The sequence below is a fragment of the Petaurus breviceps genome, unplaced genomic scaffold (genome assembly GCF_028583685.1).
Source record: "Petaurus breviceps papuanus isolate PSGF00001 unplaced genomic scaffold, PetGlider_PUasm1.0 91133, whole genome shotgun sequence".
NCBI classification, from domain to species: domain Eukaryota; kingdom Metazoa; phylum Chordata; class Mammalia; order Diprotodontia; family Petauridae; genus Petaurus; species Petaurus breviceps.
Genome location: NW_027187419.1, coordinates 97,940,186 through 97,964,876, shown reverse-complemented (window position 1 = coordinate 97,964,876; position 24,691 = coordinate 97,940,186). Strand labels below are relative to the sequence as shown.

Genomic DNA, 24,691 nt, shown 5'->3' with positions numbered 1-24,691 from the left:
TCATTAAAAGGATTTGTCCTGGGAAGTTTGGATTTAGTCAAAGGGCCGCACTTGAGAACCTAGGGGGCAATATGTGGCCTCGAGGACTCAGGTTCGTCACACCTAGGGAAATCAAGGCCCCCAGGCTTCATTATTTCATCTTTAAAAGGAAGAGTATGGAATAGATAAACTTTAAGGTCTTTCCAACCCTAAATATATGGTCCTCTTTTCTCTTTCATGAACATAATTCTGGACTTACCCTCAGACACAAGACCTTTGAGTCCTGGAAATTGTACATTTTCAATTATCTTATCATACTCAGCATTAAACAGTGGTTTTTACTGTTTTCACAAGCATTTGTTGTGTTTCTGTGTGTGAGGCATGATAGGCATATATGAACTAAATTTGGTTTCTGCCCCCTACAGGCAAGAGTTACTTATTGGCCAAACACTGAAATAGATAGCAATATTGACAGGAAGACAAATAAAAAAAAATTAAATTAAAACGTTTCATTAATGTTGCAATACATTTTTTAGATTATTGAGTGAATATAAAGTCATAGTTCAGAACAAATAAGTTATTGCTATTTTCTAGTTAGTTTACTGCTTTTATCATTTTTCTTTAAAATTGTAGATAGTTTGAATTTTATATTTTTTGGTGGGGATTCAGTTGTATAGTTTATTGGTATTTGAGAATATTATTAAGTTTTTATAATTATTTTATTTTAAATTTTAGTTTTATTTGCAGTTTTGTTTAATATATACACTGATATAATTAATATAATTAATGATATACATATATAGGGATAAATCATAGAGTTTAGACCATTGAGAGAATAAGAATCATCCAGTCTAGCTGCCTTATCTTAAAGACAAGAAAACTAAATCAGAGAGAGGTTTAAAGTTCACCTATAATCATCCTTGCTTACACAGATAGTCAAGCCATCATTCAAGTCCCAGTCTTCTAAATTCCAGTACAGTGCTTTTCCTACAATACTAATGAACATATAATTTCTTAACTATTGCATTGAAACTACATGCTACTTTTTAAAATTTTTGAACATTTTTATTTAAAGTTTTGAGTTCAAAATTCTATCCCTCCTCCCCGAGACAGTAAACAATCAGTTGTGGGTTATCTGTGTGCAATTATGCAAAACATTTCCATATTAGCCATTTTGTAAAAGAAGAAAAATGAGAGAAAGAAAGTGACAAATAGCACGTTTCAGTCCGTATTCAAATACCAGTTCTTTCTCTAGAGACGGATAGTATGCTTCATCATGAGTCCTTTGGGGTTGTCTTGGATCATTGTATTGCTGAGAATAATTGTCATTCATGGTGCTTTATGGAACAATATTCCTGTTCTTGTGTACCATGTTCTTCTGGTTCTGTTCACAATGTCCTCCTGGACATTGCATCAATTCATGTAAGTCTTTCCAGGTTTTTCTGAAATTATCCTGCTTGTCATTTTTTTTGTAGCACAATAATATTCTATCACAATCATATACCATAGTTTGTTTAGCCATTCCCCAATTGTTGGGCATCCCTTTGATTTCCAAGCCTTAACCACTACAGAAAGAGCTGCTATAAATATTTTTGTACAAATAGGTCCTTTTCTATTTTTTCCTGAATGTCTTTGGGATATAGACCTAGCAGTGGGATTGCTGGATTGAAGGGTATGCAAAAGTTTTATAGTCCTTTTGGCATAGTTTCAAATTACACTCTAGAATGGTCGGATCATTTCACACTCCACCCGTAGTGCATTAGTGCCCTAGTTTTCCCACATCCCCTCTAGCATCCAACATTTTTCTTTTCTGTCATATTAGCAAATGTGATAGGTACGAGGTGGTAACCTCAGAGTTGTTTTACTTTGCATTTCTCTAATCAGTTGTGATTTGAAACATTTTTTTTCACATGACTATAGATAGCTTTGATTTCTTTGTCTAAAAACTATCTTGTATTTTTATAAATTTGACTCAGTTCTCTATATTGATAAATGAGGCCTTTGTCAGAGATACTTGTTACAAAAATATTTTCCCAGTTTTCTACTTTTCTTATAATTTTGGTTTTGCGTTGGTTTTGTTTGTGCAAAAATTTTTCAATTTTATATAATCACAATTATCTATTTTATATTTTGTAATCTGTCTTTATCTTCTCGTGTCCTAAATTCTTCCCTTATTCATAAATTTGACTGATAAATTATTCCATGCTCTCTTTTTAAAAATTTTTCTTTTTAGAGGGGGGAAGGCTGGGTAATTGGGGTTAAGTGACTTGCCCAAGGTCATATGGCTAGTAAGTGTTAAATGTCTGAGTCTGGATTTGAACTCAGGTCCTCCTGACTCCAGGGCCAGTGCTCTATTCACTGTATGACCTAGCCACCCCCTGCCATGCTCTATTAATTTTCTTGTGGTATCATGTGTAAATCATGTACCCATTTTGACATTATCTTGGTACGCAATGTGAGATTTGCTCTCTGTTTTCATTCTGTTTTCTAGTTTTCCCAACAGGTTTTGTCAAATCATGAGTTTTTGTTCCAAAGGCTTGTATCTTTGGGTTTATCATACACTAAGTTACTATATCCATTCACTATAATGCGATTTGTATGTAATCTATTGTACTGATTCACTACTCTATTTCTTAGTTGGTCCCAGATTGTCTTGATTATTACTACTTTATAACACAGTTTGAGATCTGGTATGGCGAGGTCACTTCTCACTTTTTCTCCCCCATTGATTCTCTTGATATCCTTGAGCTTTTGTTCTTCCAGATAAATTTTGTTATTATTTTTTTAGCTCTATAAAATAATTTTTCAATCATTTGATTGGTATGTCACTGAATAATAATTATTTTAAGGAAAAAGTGTGTAACAGGAGTTGACTTAGTAGAGAGACATTCATCCCTTTTTAAGCTTTGCAAGGAGGATTTTTTGGACGGAGGGGGATTCCTTATCTTTGAATGCTGGGAAAGAGTGGATCAAGCTGAAACAGGGAGGCCAGTCTAGTCTTAGAAGACAAGAAGTGGGAATGTGATTCTTAGATGAAATGATACTTAAGTTCTTCTATTCATTCAACAGGGTGGTTTTGTTGGTGTTGCTGCTACTCTGGTTGTTTAAAATACTCTATTTGTATAACATGGTGCTAAGTATTATTTGGAATATAGGAGAACTAGAAAATATAGTACCTGCTTTCAGGAAATTTATAGTGTAGTTAGGGAGATAAGAATATGCAAATAAATTTTGCAGTAATAGTAAAACGAATAATTAGATATTATATTGTATAGCATAGACAATAAATATCTTAGTTCAGAGGAAGGGATATCTATACAGATTGGAATAGTTAAGAAAGCCTTTTTGGAAGAGGTGGTACTTGACCTGGGTAGAATTTGGGTATAGGCAGAGATAAGTAGGGAGAGCATTGCACATGAAAGACAGAGCAGGAACAGATGTTTTCAAGCCCATGCTTTGAAACTGCCTCATAGGAAGTCCTAAAACATAAATGGAATCTTGATATTTTGTTAACTAAGTCCCTTGGATGGTGTCCAAAAATTTTCATATTCTGAGTTTCCTTCCATATTATTAGAATGTGGTTCCAGCACTTAAGATTTCTATTCAAGTATTAATATTCAGGTATAATAGGCATATCTGTTCATACTTTGTAGAATTACTTGCTATACTTACCCAGATAGCATTGCATAATTCCCTTATTTCACTCAATTTCAAAATCCTAAGCCTAATTCTTCAGTTTTTAAGCTATTAATGCAAAACATCTCTTTTTATTGTAGTTGACTTATAGGGAGACTTATAAAATGAGAAGATGCAAAAGTTTTAATTTCTATTGCACAATACTGTAGTTGTTTTCTTTTTGAGATAATGATTGATTCCTATCCTCCTCCAGCTCTATCAATAAAAACAATAGGGATGAGATTATCCATTAAATTTTTCTTGGGAAAAAGTTTTATTTCTTTCCTTTTTTTCTGAAAAAATTTCCCCTTTCCAGTTTTGGAGAATTGTCAACTTTTCAATGTTTTCAACTTTTTCTTTGTTTTCTAGGCTTATGTCAGCTCTCAAAATGATGGTAGATGAACTGACCAGTCAACAAGCATTAGCCATAGTGGTCACAATGGAAGAAATGAATAGCAAAGATTCATATCTGATTGAAAAGTAATTTTCTTTTTAATTTCTGATACTATAACTGAATTGTCCTTTTACTACCATTTCAAGAAAAATATGTGTACTTTAATACAACTCTTTGTGTATGTCCAAAGGCATGCCATGTCGAGAACTGTCCTTTGACTATTTTGTAATTTTCTTTTGCAAAGTAGATAACAGTAGCAATTATGCTGTAACTTCCTGATTTTAGATGCTTTTAGATCCAAAAAGAACATGATAATGTAGGAGAATGTAGAGAAACAAAAGACATAGGTACTCATTTTCAAAGTATTCGTTCCTATTAAAGGGAATTCATGGCCACACAGACTTTGAGTTTCCATTAATTATCTACTAGTGTTGTGACCTTGACATTTTCATGCACATTTATCTCTATAATTAAATGAAAGAATTTAGAACAAGAGAAGGCATATAGTTTTTTTCATGTTAATTAAATGGAATCAATTCTGTTATCTGGTTGTTGACTATTTGTCTTTCCTCTCTCATCATGCTTGCTTTGGGGTCACCTAACTACTTTTGATCATCTTTATCACAGAGATGACTAGGATTAGAGGGGGAAAGGCAATAAATTGTGCTGTTTAGTAGTAACTCTGATAAAAACTGCTGACTGGAGGAAATGAGTTTAATGGCAACAATCAGTTTGGGATTAGCTCTGAATTCAAGATACTTTTCTGGTTATTGGTTGCCTAATGTAAGGTGCTAAAAATGAAGAATTTATTATAATAATCATTGTTTGACATTGCTTTCAGAATTGCTTCTGTCTTACACAAATACTTGCATGTTTATAAACCAGTGGAGTTGACAAAGATAACCACAGCCTTGATTCACTTGCATCTTCATAATTCAGAGTTTATTAAGACTCTCAGAAAACTCCTACTTAGGTGAGTTTAATATAAAGCTGCTTGTTTTAGTTTAATTATGATAAGCCACCCACAAAATTTTTGGTAGTTTAACTGTGTTCAAATGTGATGTCTCCTTTTGAGGGCAGAATCTATTGGGATTAAAACTATGGCTACCATGAGGACCTTTAAGGCATAATATTATTTATTATGAATATTATAAAATAATAATATGGAAATAATTACTCCCACTTTGAAGGAATCAGAGTAGGTGGTCCCCTGAGCTCTAATTCATATTGGGTCAAACTGGTATCTTTCCAGCCCCCCCACCTATTCTGGACAGTATTCTGTGATTGGTGTGTTTTGTCAGGCCTTGGGTGTCATCTAGCAAAAAAATTCAGGGCTTATTCCCAAGCAGATCTGGTATCTTGATTTTTTTTTTTGGTCTTTATTAATTTGTTTATTTTTAGTTTACAAGATTCATTACCACAATTCCTTGAGTTTAAAATTTTCTCTCTCCCCCCCTTCCCCCCCCCCCCATGGCAGCATACAATCAAGTATAGTATCTGCAAATACTTTCACATTAGGCATTAGTCAGGTTATAAAGAAGGATTTTATCAGATGGAATGAAGAATGGGAAAGAGGAAACAAAACCAAACAGTTACAAGAAAAAGGACAGGTAGTTTGCTTCAATCTGGGTTCAAACTCAGTTCTTTCTCTGGATGTTCATCTCTCTCCATCATGAGTCTTTTGGGGTTGACTTATGACTCTGGATTGCTGAGAAGAGTCCAGTTTGTCAAAGTTGGTCATCACACATATGTTGTGTCTGTAATTGTGTACAAGTTCCTCCTGGCTCTACTCTTCTCACTCAGCATCAGATCGTATAAGCCTCTCCAGGTAAATATGAAGTCCATCTGCTCCTCGTTTCTTATTGCACAATAGTATTCCATAACATGCATATACCACAACTTGTTCAGCCATTTCCCAATTGATGGGCACCCCCTTAATTTCCAATTCTTTGCTACCACAAAAAAAGCTGCTATAAATATTTTTGTATATATGGGTCTATTTCCCACTTCTGTGATCTCTTTGGGATACAACCCTAGAAGTGGTATTGCTGGGTCAAAGGGTATGAAATTATTTATAGCCCTTTGGCCATAATTCCAGGTTGCATTCCAGAATGGTTGGATCAGTTCACAACTCCACAAGCAATGCATTAGTGTTCCAATTTGTCCACATCCTCTCCAGCATTTGTCATTTTCCTGTTTTGTCATCTTAGCCAATTTGACTGGTGAGATGTGGTACCTCAATAATTTCTTCCTCTGTAAACTGCCTGTTCATATCCTTTGACCATTTATCAATTGGAGAATGAATGACTGGTATTCTTATAGATTTGACTCAATTCTCTGTATATTTTAGAAATGAGTCCTTTATCAGTGACATAGGTTGTAAAAATTCTTTCCCAATTTTCCACTTCCCTCCTAATCCTGGTTACATTGGCTTTGTTTGTACAGAAGCTTTTCAATTTAATGTAATCAAAATTATCCATATTGCATTTGATAATGCCCTCTAATTCTTGTTTAGTCATAAAGACTTCCCCTCTCCACAAATCTGACAGGTAAACTATTCCTTGCTTTCCCAGATTGCTTAGAGTATCAGCCTTTATGCCTAGATCATGCACCCATTTAGATTTGATTTTGGTATATGGTGTTAGATAATGGTCTATGCCCAGTTTCTGCCATACTATATTCTAATTTTCCCAGCAGTTTTTGTCATATAGTGAATTCTTATCCCCAAAACTGGGGTCTTCGGGTTAATCAAACAGTAGATTACTATAGCATTGACTACTTAGTCTCGTGAACCCAATCTATTCCATTGATCCACTACTCTGTTCTTCAGCCAGTACCAAGTAGTTTTGAGGACTGAAGCTTTATAGTACAGATTAAAATCTGGTATAGCTAATCTACCATCCCTAGCATTTCTTTTCATTAATTCCCTTGATATTCTGGACCTTTTGTTCTTCCAAATGAATTTTGTTACTATTTTTTCTAGCTCTATAAGGTAGTTTTTTGGTAAACTGATTGGTATGGCACTAAATATATAATTTAATTTAGGTAAAATTGTTATTTTTATTATATTAGCTCGACCCAGCCATGAGCAATTGATGTCTTTCCAGTTAGTTAGATCTGATTTTATTTGTGTGAAAAGTGTTTTGTAGTTGTGTTCACATAGGTCTTGGGTTTGTTTTGGCAGGTTAGATGCCCAAATATTTTATAATGTCTACAGTAACTTTAAATGGGATTTCTCTTTCTATCTCTTGCTGTTGAGTTTCATTAGAAATATACAGAAATGCCGAGGATTTATGTGGATTTATTTTATATCCTGCAACTTTGCCAAATTTATTTATTGTCTCAAGTAGTTTTTTACTTGATTCTTTAGGATTCTCTAAGTATATCATCATATCATCTGCAAAGAGTGATAGCTTGGTCTCTTCTTTGCCTAATTTGATTCCTTTAATTTCTTTTTCTTCTCCAATTGCTACTGCTAACATTTCTAGTACCAGATTGAATAAGAGGGGTGATAGTGGACATCCTTGTTTCACCCCTGATCTTATTGGAAATGCTTCTAGCTTCTCCCCATTGCATATAATAATTGCTGATGGCTTTAAATAGATGCTACCTATTATTTTAAGGAAGGCTCCATTTATTCCTATTCTTTCTAGTGTTTTTAATAGGAATGAATGTTGTATTTTGTCAAAAGCCTTTTCTGTATCTATTGAGATAATCATGTGGTTTCTGTTAGTTTTATTGTTGATATGATCAGTTATACTGATGGTTTTCCTAATATTAAACCATCCTTGAATTCCTGGAATAAATCCTACCTGATCAAAGTGTATTATTCTTATGATAAGTTTCTGTAATATTTTGCTTTTTGCTAATATTTTATTTAAATTTTTTGCATCTACATTCATGAGGGAGATTGGTCTATAATTTTCTTTCTCTGTTTTATCCCTTCCTGATTTAGGTATCAGTACCATATTTGTGTCATAAAAAGAATTTGGTAGGACTCCTTCACTAATTTTCCCGAATAGTTCGTAGAGTATTGGAATCAGTTGTTCTTCAAATGTTTGATAGAATTCACTAGTAAATCCATCTGTCCCTGGAGATTTTTTCCTAGGAAGTTCACTGATGACTTGTTAGATTTCTTTTTCTGAGATGGGGTTATTTAAGTAATTTACTTCCTTTTCGGTTAATTTGGGCAACCTATATTTTTGTAAATATTCATCCATTTCTTCTTGATTTTTTAAAAAGCTTTATTATAAACATAATATTGAGCAACTGAATATCAGACTGACCTCACTTTGTTATTATTTACATCTAAGTAAATTTAACTTCAGCTTAAAAAATGTCTTTTTAACTTTTTCAGTCACTTACCTAAATCTCCATCCAGTTGCTGTTTTCATGTAATTTTCACTTTGTTCTTCTAGCTTTTTTTTTTTAAACTTAGCATTCTTTCATAAAGGTCTTCTAGATTTCCTTATATTCATATTTGGTGGTCTTAATTACATTATAGTATTCTATTACAGTTTATCGTTTACTTGTTTTTGGATGTTTTTCAGTAAAAAAATAAAAAGGCTATGAAAATCTTTGAACACCTGCCTTTTCTTGTTTGTTTTTGATAAAATTCATGGGGAGTATATCTAAACATTAGAATTATTAGGTGAAAGTATGTTTTTGTTTTTGTTTTTATTTTTGGCTTGGGTTTTTATCTGTATGTTTGTTTTTGAATTTTACCGCAGATTTCCAGATTGCTTTACCAAAAGATAAAACTTCTACAGATTTTCAATTTCATTAGTGATGAATGAGCATATGTTTATCCACAATCTTGCCACCATTGAGTTTTGGGTTTTTTTTGCGTTTTGGAGGGGAAAGGCAGGACATTTGGGATTAAGTGACTTGCCCAATGTCACATGGCTACTTTTGTATTGTGTCTGAGCCAGATTTGAACTCAGGTCCTCCTGACTCCAGGGCCAGTGCTCTATTTACCTAGCTGCCCCTATCACTGAGTTCTTAAAATCAGTTTTTTGTTGATACCCTTTGTTTTTACATTGCCTACATTTTCCTCTCTTCCTCTGTTTTCATGTTCTTAGAGTCTTTCCTCATAACAAAGGAATTTTTTTTAAAGTAGAAAAAGAGAAGGAAAAATTCTGTAAAATCAGCCATCAAAAAAAAAAATCTGCTCTTATATTCAGTGTTCCATACTCGTGGACCTCCCATTTGAATAGATAAGCAGGGTCACTGTTTTCTTATCTCTTCCTTGGGGCCAAACTTGAACATTGAGTTTTATTGGCTTTAGTTATTTTTTGCCAAGTTGATAGGTGAAAGGTGGTACCTCAACATTGTTTTGACTTGCATCTCTTTTATTAACGAGGTTGAGCATTTTAAAAAGTGATTATTGTCCATATATATTTCCTGAAAATTATCTGTTAATATGGCTTGGTTATAGGTGGATTGGAAGGCTTTTTGGGTTTCTGTTTTCTTCTTTATCTGAATCTGATTTCATTGGGTTAGAGAATTCCTGGTACTGAAATTTCTTCTACCAATGCAGATCTGTAACTGTTGTACAATTAATAGTTTTAGTGAGTTGCCAAGGATAAGAGAAGTTTAGTAAATTCCCTTGGGTTACACAGCTAGGACGTGTCTGAGGCTGGGCTGGACCTGACCCAAGGTCTTCCTTCTTCCAAGCCTGTCTCTCTCTGCCACTCTGCCTCTCGGTCTTTCAGAATGGGAATTATTTTAGAAAAAATAAAACGAACAGTTTCTTATATAGTTTAGATTGTTTTAGAAATTGTTTTTGTACATAAGCACATCTCTCTTGTCCCTAAAAACCATCTTTTATTTGTTGAATAGTAAAAAAGGCCGTCTTCCCACCACAACTGAGTCTATGATTTCTTTCGATGACCCCATTATTGTTTTATTTTTATCTTCTTCCTTCTTAAATTTTTTTTGTATATTTGATCTGTGCCACCACATAATCTAATCAAACAGGTTGCCTGAGTGTGCCCAAACCAAATTAAAACAAAATTGGGAAATATTTAACAAAGAAAAATTAAATATAATAGAACATGTATGTTTTTCTAGGTTAGTATGTGACCCTGCAGAGATCCTTAAGTATGGTTCAGTGGCTTTATTTCTGTCAGAGTTTGACATCACTTATTTAGTCAACATATAATGTTTGATTTAATTCAGCTACCATTTATTGCTTTGTTATTTTAGATGAAGTAACATGTTAGGCACTGGGGATTTAAAAAGAATTCCAACAAAAATGGAACAATCCTTTCCTTCAAGGTGCTTACTAATAATAGATGACAACAGTGAACTATTTCTGATTTAATAAATGTCTTGTTTCAACCTAATGTAATTTATGTATACATACTTTTTTTTGTAATGTTTGTCCTTTTTATTTTTCCATTTTTTTTCATAGCCATTTGAGAAATAATGTAATACCTAGTGAAATTTCTATGCTAGTCCGTGTTATTGCTATGCTTCCTTTTCCTCATTTGGATGAATCGGGGCTTTCCCGGGTGGAATCCATTTTACCACAATGTCGTTTAAGTGATCTCAGTACTTTTGCATTATCTCTTTCAACGTGGATTCGACATGATCATTCATATCTGGACAATGTTTGTCAGAAAAACATCAAACTACTTCCACAATTAAATGCCTATGGTTATCAGAGATTACAACAAGCCAACAATTTGAATGTATTGTGGGAAGAACTTAAATACGTTAATGGAGAATGGTTTGAGGAAGAACTTCTTGAAGAAACAGTTGTCACCTTGCAACGCCTGAGTGATCAAATCACGCACACAAACATAGCCAACTTCTCAGCTTTTATCGTCAAGACTAACTACCTTAGTGCTCCAGTGCTCGACAAGATAGCTTCTGTGACAGTCCAGCAAATCAATAAGGTACTAGTTGAATTTTAGCTTTTCATATTAAGCTTATGTAAACATTATAGTAGAGACAGGGAATTGTAGTCAGTGGAAGGTTGAGTTTTGAGTCAAATACCAACCTGGATAAGCCATGACCTCTGTGTGCCTCTCAGTTATAGATTGGCTGTGTATGATCTGCATCCCCACACCATAGTTCTTGAACATAATAGTAAAATCACAGATCCTCTTGGTGCTATTAGTATAAATATTGTATTAACTATTAGAAGTATGATTACATGATTTTGTGTGGTTTATGTAGAAAAACCATCATGAGTCCTTGTGGTACATTTGAAGTCATTCTATGATTTCTAGTTTGGTTCTCCATCTTCTACTATTAGTAGTTAGACTGGCTTTCTTAGCTTCAGCTCTCCTCACCTGCCACCCATGGGTGATGATTTGGATTTGAGAATCTAATAACAGTCACTTTATCATATGGTTACCCATTAGTAGCCAAACAGCTGTTGAAAATAGGAAAGAATATAGGTGATCCAGTGACTTTTGAGTACTCAAGAATTGTCTGAGTATCTTTCTGAGGTAGGAAAGATGAGTGAGAAAATCCAACCCAGTCCGTTAAGCTTTGAGGACACAAAGACAAAAATAAAATGTTCTCTGCTCTCAAGGAGTTTACGTTCTTTTGGGTAGCATTCACTGTATAAAGATGAACATGAAAATCATTCCTTTCAACTAAAGTGATGCTTAATGATATAAATATTGTACAGTGGGATTCATTTCTGGAGACCGGATTATTTATATCAAGGTGAAGTTTCTGGTAAAGCTATATATTAATGTTAGATGAGATGATAAGAAAAACTTCTAGCATTATACCTTTAGATGTCTTGAAATGACTACATCTCAGAGCATAGTAAAATAAATTTTAGTTCTCAATTTAAAAAATCTCAGTCATTTCTGCTTTTCTTTTTATTTGAACCTTCAAAATTCAATATAAATTACTAAATGAAGGTCATCTTCTAGTGTGTTTTTTTTCAAAGGTTGGTTTTTCTTATTGAAAATTTAATGTTATCTTTGGTTTTTGAGATGCCATAGCATCTGGCATTTTGAAAGATACAGTTTTACTCTGGATATGAGAATTATTGACTTGAATAAAATAATTTTATTGAAGCACAATAAGTCCTGACTACTAAGAGTTAAAAAAAAGTTCTCTTCTGCTTGTATATTAATCTGATTGTGTAAAAATATTAAGGATTGCAAATTTTAGCAGTGTATTGATTTATTTTTCATTTGTGGACAAAATGAAATCTTCATCATTGGAAGAACATCCCAAATTGATGACATCATAGGTCTACTGGAGTATTTGGGTATATCTAGTATAATTCTGAGAGAACTTTGTCAGTTATAAGTTCTATTATTAAGTTTTATGCACATTAATTTCCAGATTTTGCATTTTCTCTGATCCTTGTGTTACTACTAATGGAGTTCAAAACTAAGTAATGAAATGGCCAGCTGGATCATAGTATGAGGGAGAAGATAATCCATAAACCAGGAAATCCACTATCTTTATAAGTGGCAAATGACTATAGAATTTTTAAAAATCAAACTTCTTTAGAAAGTTATTCTAGATGGTCTCTAAGACCCCTTCCAGCTTCAAGTCTATGAATCTATAATCTAGTTGCTTTACTGGATTAATATTTAAAACTTAACAACTTTATTCTTTTTGTTCAGATCCATCCTTTGGCAATCCATTCTGTATTACTTCCCTTCAGCATCCTTAACTATGATCCACCCCAAAAGGATGAATTCTTTGGAGCTTGTATCCAGCGCCTTAACTCACAGTTAAGTAGGTATATTATGTTGAAATGAACTGTTGGGTTGGGGATTGTTTTCGCTGTGCAATTTTAAGATGAACATCAGAGTTTGGTCATAAATTCTTTGTTGAGTATTTCCTTGTTGAGTACTTTTAAAAATAAAAAATTTGCGTCAGTTTCTACCCGTATTCAATATGTATTATAAATGATATTCTTTCCTTAATCTTCATTCCCAATGGATCTAGTCTCTGTCCTATTTGATGGAAGATGGACTTAAACTTTGACCTCACTTTTCCCAAACTAAATCCTTGGAACTCTTTAATGCTTACCATATCATAATATTTCATTATTTTAAGTTTTTCCCTATTATTCCTCTATAAGTACTCTTTATTTTTACTTTTTTGTGAACAGAGTGCTGCTATGCATACTTTGGCATATATTGGGCCTTTAGTTTACATTCTATTGGAGGAGACATTATATACACATATAAGTATGTGTGTGTGTGTGTATGCATATACATAGTGTATGTGTGTGTATATACACACACACATATATATAAAGCATGTATACAAAATGAATAGAAGGTAATTTTGTGTGTGTGTGGGGAAGTAGCAACTGATTGAAACGGGAAAGGTTTCATGTACAAGGGGTCATTTCAGCTGAATTTTGAAGGTAAAAAGGTATTCTAAGAGGTGCAAGTGAAGAGGGAAGGCATTCCAAGCAAGGAGGATGACATCCTGTCCTGTGAGGAAAAGCCAAATGTCTGTCTGGATGGTACAGGACGTAAAGGGGCATTGATTTATAAGAAGAGTAGTAGGGTAGGTTGGAGCCAGATTGTGAAGGACTTGAAGTATCAAGTAGAGGGGTTTAGATTTGATCCTAGAGATAATAGGGAACCACTGGAATTATTGAGTAGAGTAGTGATACGGTCAGATCTGTGCTAGTCAGTAAATATTAAGTGCCAGATATTACCAAGCACTGTGCCAAGTGCTGGGAATGCAAATAAGAAAATAAAAAAGATAATCCCTGTCCCCAGGGAACTTGCAGTGGGGGATGGGATAGAGACACACAGAAGAAAACTAAAAAGGAGTTGTGAGGGAGGGAGAGAAAATGGTACTCAGAGGGAGGGTGTGGTGGACTCTAGTCCAAGGAGTGCAGCTGATGGGAAACAAAGAGCTGGCGAGGCTCTGAACTGTCTTTAAACAGAAGCATTTGGAGGAGTTTTTTGTCTTTTCCTTTAGCCTGCGGGTGGAGAACCTGTTTCCTTGAGGTCACATGTGGCCCTCTAAGTCCTCAAGTGTGGCCCTTTGACTGAATCCAAACTTCTGTGAAGTTTGCACCCCTACTCTACCCCATTAGTCAGAAAGGCAGAGGGTCCTGAAGAGGTGTGAGCACTTAAGCTGATGAAATCTGGAAAGGATGATGAGTTTACTGATGAAAAGTTTTCTTGGGAGCATGATGATGGCAGAGTCCAAGTTCAAGGAATCAAGCTGGTGAGAAAAAATTGTGTTATAGGAAAGAACTCTGCCAGCTTAGCGGAGAATGGACAGGAGATGACCAGAGAGGTGACTCAGAATCTCAAAAACTGTCAATAGAGTATAAACTTTGTAAGATTTTATCAAGCTGGAAGGACTTTGGGTAAGAGGTTGTGTGTCTGCCATCTAAAAGTGGAGAGGCACCAGTTAGTGGCTGTCAGATGATGGTTTTTCACCATAGCAGCTCCTGAAGCTTGAGGAGCAGTGATCTGTGTCAGTGGAGGGAGTAGTCACATCGAGGAGATTCAATTCAGTAGGCATTTATTAAGTACCTGCTATGTGCAAGCCACTCAGCTGGTTCCTGGGGGTACAAAGAGAAAATGGAAAACATCCTTCTTTCTTCAAGGAGTTTACATTTTCCTGGAAATCACAAGCATATCATCAGAGCAAATATTGTTGCTTTTTTAGTTTGATCAGACTAGTACAAAAAAGAGGGCTTGGAATTGTTACCTTAGACTGGTTTTATTTCAGTAGAGGTGTAGTCACTGTATTTTTTATTGCTGCTACCTGAGGATATTGGATACCTAGAACTTTCTAGTTAGGGGGTTATTTAAGAATCACTTAGTTCTGTCTTTTCATTTTGCACCTACATATACATCATAAGCATATAGTTGTTCATATTCACGTTTCAGTCATGTGTGATTCTTTGTGACCTCATTTGGGGTTTTCTTGACAGAGTTACTGGAGAGGTTTGCTATTTCTTTCCCCAGCACATTTTACAGATGAAGAAACTGAAGCAAACAGGGTTAAGAGACTTGTCCAGGGTCACACAGCTAGGAAGTATCTGAGGCCAGATTTGAATTCAGGAAGATGAGTCTTCTTGATGCCAGGCCCAGCGCTCTATTTTCTGTACCATACACATAGATGTGTGTGTATACACACATGCTGCACATATACATGTGTGTGTACATGTGTATCAGAGCTGCCCCCAGGTGTCGACAGAGCAATGTGTGTAGTAGATTCTCCTAAGTGCCACCCTCCCCAGTGCGCCCTCCCTACCCCCACTAGTGGTACCCCCACTCTCATTTATATACTTTCCCATACATTTACCCAGGCTGCCCTTCTGTGACACTTTCCCTTCAAAGGTCTTTTGGATAATTAATTTTAACATCCTATGTGTAAAAATTTATGAGTTGTCCAGGGCTCTGCATCTTTTAAATTGAGGATCTTGGTACTTTTATGAATATTTTCTTTTAAGAATCTTATCTTCTTTCCAGGTCTCTTTGAACCTCATCTCTTGGTGTTTCTTGGCTTTACATTGGCCCTTGCTGGGTATTTTCCAGAAGATCTGATAAAGGCAGTATTTAATATTGAATTCCTAGCCAAATTGGATTTACAACTTCAATGTGCGTATCTATAACATTAAAAAAAAATCCATTATGTGTTTTTTATATATAGAGCTTCAGCCCCAGCTGAATTGAAAAAAAAATTTTTTAAATGTAATATAAGGTGTTAGGACATGTGGTAGGTCTTAGTCACTTTTAACCATATGGTAAATTAAAGTAATAATTACAATGGATGCATAGGCTTTCTGACTCTGACACTTGCTAGCTGTGTGACCAAAAAATAGCATATACACAACATCGAGTACATTTCTGAAGGACACTAAGATTGTAATAAAAATGAACTTCATTTTTTCACTTTTTTGCTTAAAAAATATGACAAAATATATCATTAACATGGTGGGTTCATCATTAAATGTTTAATAACATCTTACCAAATTTTAGTCCCTGTCCTAGGTACTGGCAGTTCAAAGACAAAAATGAAATGGTTCTTGCTCTCAGAAAGCTTACATTTTATTTTTGGGAACCACCATATACACACATAAGTATAAACAAAATAAATATAAGATAATATTTTTGGAGGGGGAAGCAAGATTGGTATTAGCATCTGGGGATTAGGAACGATCTCATATAGAAAGTATTTGAGCTAAGTTTTGAAGGAAACTAGGGATTCTAGGAAGTGGGGAGGCGGGAAATATATTCTAGGTAAGGGGGATAGTCTGTGTTAATAATGTTCATAAACCACCAGGTTTAGATTTTAATTCTAATTAGTATTTTAAATTTCAGACTTGCCTCCTTTTTTAAAAACAAGAGTCCACAACCGCCTCATGGAATTTAATAGAGCAGTCTGTTTGGAATGCCCTGAATTTGAAATTCCTTGGTTTCATGACCATTATTGTCAGAAGCAGAACAGTAAAGGTTTGGATTTCTTTATTTCTTTTTACAACTCCAAATATGTAAAAAAACTGTTAAATTATTTATTTAGTGTTTTATTTTTTTTCCCAAATTACATGTAAAAACAATTTTTAACATTGATTTAAAAAAAATTTCGAGCTCCAAATTCTTTCCCTCTCTCTTTCCCTTGAGAGAGGCATGCAACTTGATATGGATTATACATGTGCTGTCTTGTAAATGTTGTGAGGAAAAAAAAAACAGACTAAAGAAAACTCTTGAAAAAAATATAGCGAAACATAGTATGTATGCATTGATTTGCATTAAAACTACCAGTTCTTTAAAAAAAATTTTTTTTAAATTACTTTTAGTTTACAACATTCAGTTCCATAAGCTTTTGAATTCCAAATTTTCTCCCTTCGCTCTCCTCCCTCCTCCCTGCCGTGGTGGCATGCAGTCCAATATAGGTTCTATAGATACCTTCACATTAAACATTAGTTAAGTTGTAAAGAAGGATTATAGCCAATGGAATGAACAATGAGAAAGAAGGAACAAAACAAAAAAGAGAGAGAGCAAGTAGTTTGCTTCAATCTGCATTCAGACTCCGTAGTTCTTTGTCTGGGATGTGGATAGCCCTTTCCATCATGAGTCTTTTGGAGTTGTCCTGCGTTGCTGAGAGGAGCCCAGTCCATCGAAGTCAATCATCATAGATAGGATGTGTCTGTAATTGTGTACAGTGTTCTCCTGGTTTTTCTCCTGTCACTCAGCATCAGTTTATATAAGTCTCTCCAGGTTCTGCTCCTCATTTCTTTTCTTTTTTCTTTTTTTAATTAAGCAATCAGGGTTAAGTAACTTGCTCAAGGTTACGCGGCCAGTTATTTCTGGGTGGGTGCTAAGTATCTGAGCCCAGATTTGATCCCAGGTCATCCTGGTTCTGGGGCTGGTGCTCTTACTTACTGTGCCACCTGGCTGTCCCTGCTTCTCATTTCTTATAGCATGATAGTATTCTATTACATTCATATACCAACGACTTGTTTAGCCATTCCCCACATGATGGGCATCCCCTTGATTTTCAATTCTTTGCCACCACAAAAAGAGCTGCTATAAATATTTTTTTACGTATGGGTCCTTTTCCCACTTGTATGATTTTTTTAGGATACAGCCCTAGAAGTGGTGTTGCTGGGTCAAAGGGTATGCACTTTTTTAGTTCCAAATTGCTCTCCAGAATGGTTGGATCAGTTCACAACTCCACTAACAATGCATTAGTATTCCAGTTTTCCCACATCTTCTCTAGCATTTATCATTTTCCTGTTTTGTTATGTTTGCCAATCTGACTGGCGAGATGTGGTACCTCAGAGTTGTGTTGCTTTGCATTTCTCTAATTAATAGTGATTTAGAGCATTTTTTATATGATTATATATATCTTTAATTTCTTCCTGTGAAAACTGCCTATTCATATCCTTTGACCATATAGCAGTTGGGGGATCTCTGTATATTTTAGAAATAAGGCTTTTATTGGAGACACTGGTTACAAAAATTCTTTCCCAATTTTTTGTTTTCCTCCTAATCTTGGTTACATTGACTTTGAACAAAAGCTTTTCAATTTAATGTAATCAAAATTATCCATTTTGCATTTCATAATGCTCTCTATCTCTTTTTTTGGTAATAAATTCTTCCCTTACCCATAAATCTGATAGGTAAACTATTCCTTGCTTTCCCAAATTACTTATAGTATCAGTCTTTCTATCTAGATCGTGAACTCAGTCTTTATTTTGGTATACGGTCTAAGATATTGGTCTCTGCCCAGTTTCTGCCATACTATTTTTTAGTTTTCCCAGTTTTTGTCAAATAGTGAGTTCTTATCCCAAAAACTGGAGTCTTTGGGTTTATCAAACAGTAGAATACTATAGTCATGTCTTGTGTACCTGTTCTATTCCAATCTATTGGTTCTTTCTCTGGAGATAACATTTTTCATCCTAAGTCCTTTGTAATTATCTTGGATCATTTTATTGCTGAAAATAACTAAGTCATTCACAGTTGATCATCTTACAATGTTGCTGTTACTGTGTACAATGTTCTTCTGGTTCTGCTCATTTTACTCTGCATCAGTTTGTGTAAGTATTTCCTTTTTTTTTTTTTGAGAACATCCTAATGGTCATTTCTTATAGCACAATAGTATTCCATCACAATCACATACCACAATTTGTTCAACTATTCCCCAGTTGATGGGCATCCCCTCAATCTCCAATTCTTTGCCATCACTAAAAGAGCTGCTATAAATATCTTTGTATATATAGGTCCTTTTCTTTTTTGTTTTTTATTTGTCTGGGATACAGACCAAGTAGTGGTATTGCTGGGTCAAAGGGTATGCATAGTTTTATAGCCTTGAATTTCTTTTTTTTTTTTTTTTTTAGCAATCAGGGTTAAGTAACTTGCTCAAGGTTACATGGCCAGTTATTATTTCTGGGTGTGGTGCTGAGTATCTGAGTCCAGATTTGATCCAGGTCATCCCGACACTGGAGCCGGTGCTCTTACTCGCTGAGCCACCTGGCCGCCCCTAAGCAATTGGGGTTAAGTAACTTGCTCAAGGTTACACGGCCAGGTGTTTCTGGGTGGGTGCTAAGTGTCTGAGCCCGGGATTCGATCTCCAGGTCTTCTCAACACTGGAGCTGGTGCTCTTACTCGCTGTGCTACCTGGCCGCCCCATAGCCTTGAATTTCTTAAAGAGATATTTGGGTCTCAAATAATTGAGGAGACAATTGTTTCATTGTTACTGTGGAAGTTATGTAAGACTTAAGAATTCGCTGGAGATTATTAGTAGTAATATCCTTGAGGCCAGTGGCCCAAAGTAAGATTTGTAGGTAAGATTGATTTACCTTTTAATAATTAAATACAACCCAAAAGGGATGTCTCTTATAATGGAATTTCTTGCTATAGCATATAAGGTTATAATGAGCTCCAGTTTATCTTACAATTTACTTTTTTTTATTATGAATTTAGTGATAATCAGAAAATATAAACATGTCAGTATACAAAGAAGACCTGAAAAGATTGTCTATAAAACCGTAAACTTCTCTCACATTCCTGGTCCTAACAATTGTCTATAAAACTATAAACTTCTCTCACATTCCTCATCCTAACAGTACTGTCCCTACTTGTCTCTGGTCCCTTTTAAACATCTTTTTGCTCTCTTCAGTATATTTTTGAAATATTTTAAGACTTAAAAAATAATCACTATTTGCCAGCTCTCTTCATCCCTCAAATAGAAATCTTCCCTTGCAATAAATGTGATCAATCAAAACAAAGAAATACATTTGTTTTATTTGAAAATAGACAGCTCCTTCTTCAACTTTAATCCATCATCCCTGTGCTTAGATGGGGGAGACATGCTGGTTTAGCAAGATCTAAAAACAGTTTACAGGGTGGTTTTTAATTTAATCTTTCAAACAGTATGAGAAGTTACTGTTCTTATAAGGTTTAGGCTCATAGAAATAGTCGAAATTTTGTTTCTATTCTGTAGAATTAATTATTTAGGATACTTTTTGTTAATAAAAGGTTAATAAAACTGTCTTTGAACAAAGTCAATTTTCTTTTCTTTTAGTTAATGACAGCATCAGTGCAGTACAATACCAGATTTATAAAATGTTGGGAGAAATCTTAGGAGGACCCAATTATGTAAAACCATCAGCTCTCACACCTTATGGATACATAGTGGGTAAGTCGTTGATAAACAAGACCAAAATAATGTAAAAATCATTTCATTTTTTTCTTTTTTTTTTAACTTTAGGCATTCATATATTCATTTATTCTCTCTACATTGGCTAAAGCACAGGGTTAAATCTTTAGGTGATTAATGAAGATGTTTGAGTTATGGCCTCAGTCTTGAATAGATTGATAGTCACTTAGAGGAAATAAGATGTTCACACAAGTAACTGTGCTTTGGGGTAGATAAAGATGAGAGTTTAAGAGAGGCAGAGGGATCAAGGGAAGAATCCTGGGCATGGCAGCCTTGGAACTGGGCTTTGTACAATGACTATGATTTCAAAATGTCCATAGTAAGTGGGGTAATGCTTTCCAAGCTTCATGAATACAGAACAAAGATAAGGGGCCTTGTGTTTGAATAATGGCAAAGGAACCCAGTTTAACTAGGACTTATGAAGGGAAGAAGTGAGAGAGGAACTTCCAAGGTTGAGTTGCCCCCAGATTGTGGAGTATCTTGAATGCTAGGCTAAGAAGAATGAACTTTTATTTAGAAGGCAGTTAGGGACCATGGGAAGTTTTTAGGAGTTGGGGAGGGCCATAATCAGATGTGCATTAGGAAAATTTGGCTGCAGTGTTTAGGATGGATTGTGGTGAGAAGAGCCTGGAGGGAGGAATGACATTGGTCAGGAAACTATTGAAGAAGTCCAGCAGAGATGTAATGGGGGCCTGAATGAAAGTGGTGGCCAGGTAGCATTGGAAATGGTAAAGAGAGGACAGATAGAAGAGACTTTGCCAAGATAGAAATGACAGCACTTGGAGGTTTTTTGCATGTGGATTTTGAAGGACTCAGAGAGAATTTTGAGATTTTGAACACAGGTGACTAAGACAACTGATAGACATAAAGTTGTAATCTTAATTGAATAGGATTATTTTCCCTGTCCATTAACAGGAGCCGTGTTCCCAGGTCTAAAGGTACACAGGTATTTCAGTCATTGATGTCTTGCTGCTTTCACAGCTGTGGTACATCTTGAGTCACATAGAGCCTATTGGGGGAGGAACTTGCCTAAGGGGAAATTTGCTTAGGAGGAGGCGGCTTGCTTAGGGGGAGACTTGCTTGCAGGAAGGCTTTCACACCTTTTGGTACTAAGCTAATCAGGCATTGAGTCAAGAGGGTTGTGGTGCCTTCTGGCTCTGAGCCTATTAGCTAAAATCCATATAAACTGGGAGGCTGGTATTTTATGTTGGGGGATCGCTCATGAGAAGGACCTTTGGATACCCTGGATGGGACTCTGAGTCCCCTAGCTGCTTAGATGTTGGTTCTCTTCCCATCTGGTAATGTGTATAGGTGGTTGTGTTACTTTGTTCAGACATTTGGAACCCTCTCTGTTGGATTATTTCTTGGATACTCACTCTTTCTACTTATCTGTACTTACTGGTGTATTACTTAAATTACTTTAATTATCATTACCCTCTTTAAAGCTGTCTTTCCTTTAGAAAAGCAGATCAGAGAACGTGTGCTAGCAGCCCTCCCTGTGTGTTAGTGTGGTTGCTAATACAAAAGTCAGAAAGAAGTAAGCTTAGTTTAGTGTAAAATGTGTTGACTTTGAGGTACTAGTATAAAGAGCACATTGCTGAAGGACACCCCCTTCAAAAGAGGAAAAAAAGGCCAGCACACTCTAAGATTACAATAAAAATGAACTTCATTTTTTCACTCAGCTAGGGACCCGAGTTCAAATTCCAGCTCCAGCCCTGACTAGCTGTGTCTTACTGATTGTATGATGGCAAACAAGTTACTTTAACCTTTCTGTGTCTCAGTCTTCCTCATCTGTAAAATGTGAACAGTATTATATGTACTAGAAAGGGAGCATAGCATAAGTGGACAGAGAGCTGTCCTTGGAACTGGGAAGACCTGGGTTCATGTCCTGCCTCTGATATACACTGACTACATATATTGCCAATGCAATACCCGTAGCAGCTGCTATGAATATGTAGATATATTTCCCAGGTTGAATAGCAAAATATAACAAATTCTCTTCCTCAAAGATGAAATCAAGATATTTATTTAGATAACAGAAAGTCAGTTCCACCATGGTAACAAAGAAGTTTATACACCATCACCAATCCAGGGAGCACAGACATCCCCAAGCCTTGCCTTTGTTAAGGCTTTTCTACAAACAAGCTCCCCTAGGCAAAATTCCTCCCTCTTTCACTCAGGCTAGCTGCTCTGCCTCACTCTCTCCTAGCTCTGCCCTTTCTGCTCTACCCATTTGGCAAACTCCTCCTATCATGTGCTTCATGTGACTCAAGCTGTGGGCTGGGCCAAAGCTCAAAGCAGGTCACATGGGCCTATTAAGGGGCAGAGAAGATCTTCAAATTCCCTTAACCTTACACTGTGTGACCTTGGGCAGATCACTGAGAGCTGTCTTGGTGCTTTAGGCAACTTTTAAGACTCTTAAGTTAAGGATAGCTAGGTGGTGCAATGGATAGAACAGCCCCAGAGTTTTGCCTTCACATAGCTGTGTGACTCTGGGCAAGTCACTCAACCCTAATTGCCTCCCAAAAAAAGAAAGCTTCTAAGTTGTAGGGTAGTTGCTGACTTGCATTAGTAGAGGAAGGTTTTTTTTACATCCAGGAATTCTCCCTATTGACAAAATCACAGCTCCAGCCCCCATCTCCAGCATTTATACTTTCTACATTCCATGACTGCTCTGAAAACTGTACTGTGTATTTATCTCTATACAAACTCATGTATATGTATATTTATAAACCGTTTTTAGTGAAATATACAGGGAGTAATATCTGTAGAAATTGAAAGTGTGAGTTTGAAGCTTGGGGAGGCCTGGGGGGTGATATGTTCTGGGGAGTAGTTGAGGTTGCCCAAGAAGAATATGTAGATTGAGAAAAGGACCAAGAACATATCCTTGGTCATATTTAGGAGCTGAGAGGAGGAAGAGGGGACAGAGAGGTAAGGGCCAGAGAAGTGAGAGGAGAAATTGGGAGCAGGGAGAGGTTTTAATACTTGAAGAAAAAAGTTTATTGATAGTTTTTGTTTTTTGCATCATAGTCATTTTCAGATTTATATGGAACATTGTATTCTCTTCTGCCAGAGGTTTTAAATATTAAACCAACCAATAGTATCACCATATCTGACAGTGTAGGCAAAATCTGAACTCATCCCTAACCTTTCTGTGAAGTGGAGGGAACTATGTTTCATTATCTGTTCAGGAAGAAGAAATTTGAGAGAATAGTATCATTAATCCTACCAAAGGATGAGAGGGTTAAAAGGAGATGTTGTTCAGGGTCTTGCTGCAAAGAGATCAAGGGGGAGAGGAAGAGGAGGGAGCCATGCTTGAAGACTGAAGGACAGACAACTGGATTTGGTGATCGGTGTACAATTGACAGTCTTAATAAAGAGCAGTTTCAGTCCCAAAGTGCCCCTACTGAATAAAGTCTCGCTTTCTTAGCCTAGCATTCAGGATCTGGGGGCAACTCAGCTTCTGAAGTTTCTCTCTCACTTCTTCCCTTCATATCTTCTGGTTCAACTGGGGGTGGAAGCCTGATGATTATAAGGCTTTGAGGATCCCTTGGAGGTGGTGAAAAAGTAGAGGCAATGAATATGGACTACTTTTCCTAATAATTTTAAGGAAGAGAAAATGGATAAATTGTCTAATGTGGATGTGGATATACAGGGAACTCATAAACTTACTCAGACTTTTAAAAGACAAATGACATAGTTCCTTGTCTTTTATATTTATCAAAGTAATAATATAGGTTGGCCTTGGAAAAGAATTGAGAAAATTCACCTCATTTTTTTCATTGCAGAAGTGCAGTATCATTGGGGTGGAACATTGACACACACTGTCAAAAATAGTCATTGTGTTGGTTAGCTTTTTAAAAATCTTTGCTATGAGAGGTAGCTTGTTAGGGGGTGGTGGAGGAATATATTTGGATATAAATGTGAAATAAAAAAAAAGTCATAAAGAAAATTTTTCAAAACAGAGATGTACAAAAGGTAGATGCAAGGTCATGCAACTAAGGATGAATAGAAAAGTTTGGTACAATCCTGTAAAATAGTCACTAGGCCCAGAAGTGAATTCCATCTCAGGTACTGAAAGACCGATGGATGTGATTGATGAACTCCTGTAATTGATCTCTGGATAATCAAGGAGAATGGGATGAATGATGAAGGCCTAGAGGAGGGCAAATGTCCTGAGTTTTGAAAAAAGGAAGACCGGAAGGGCTTCATGAAGAGGAGGCCAAACCAGACTAATTGCATTTCTGTTTTTGACAAGGAAATCAAGAGAGTGCCCTAGACCAGTGATATCAAACTCAAATACAAACAGGGGCCATTAATCTGTACATAAGGATTGCTATGGGCCACACATTGACTTAGTTTTAAAATGTATTGTTATCTATAGTTTATTGTGTTTTTGTTTATTTTATTAAATATTTTCCAATTACATTTTAATCTGGTTTGGGTTACACTCAGGAGTATTTGGGGACAGGGGCTGGATATTTGACACTTCTGCCTCAGACAAAGTTT

At 35.8% G+C, this 24,691-nt stretch overlaps 1 protein-coding gene across 3 annotated transcripts in view; it reads left to right on the top strand.

The window, feature by feature from the left end:
• FASTKD1 (FAST kinase domains 1) overlaps positions 1–24,691 on the top strand; it is a 54,832-nt gene that overhangs the window by 24,287 nt on the left and 5,854 nt on the right. For 2 of the 3 annotated variants that reach the window (XM_069079781.1, XM_069079779.1), the window contains 7 exons: positions 4,024–4,134; positions 4,890–5,021; positions 10,464–10,950; positions 12,655–12,769; positions 15,490–15,618; positions 16,342–16,473; positions 20,048–20,161. In XM_069079781.1, the coding sequence (XP_068935882.1) occupies positions 4,024–4,134; positions 4,890–5,021; positions 10,464–10,950; positions 12,655–12,769; positions 15,490–15,618; positions 16,342–16,473; positions 20,048–20,161 (1,220 nt within the window). The remainder of the gene's footprint in view (positions 1–4,023; positions 4,135–4,889; positions 5,022–10,463; positions 10,951–12,654; positions 12,770–15,489; positions 15,619–16,341; positions 16,474–20,047; positions 20,162–24,691) is intronic. The other variant, XM_069079780.1, reaches the window with a different exon arrangement.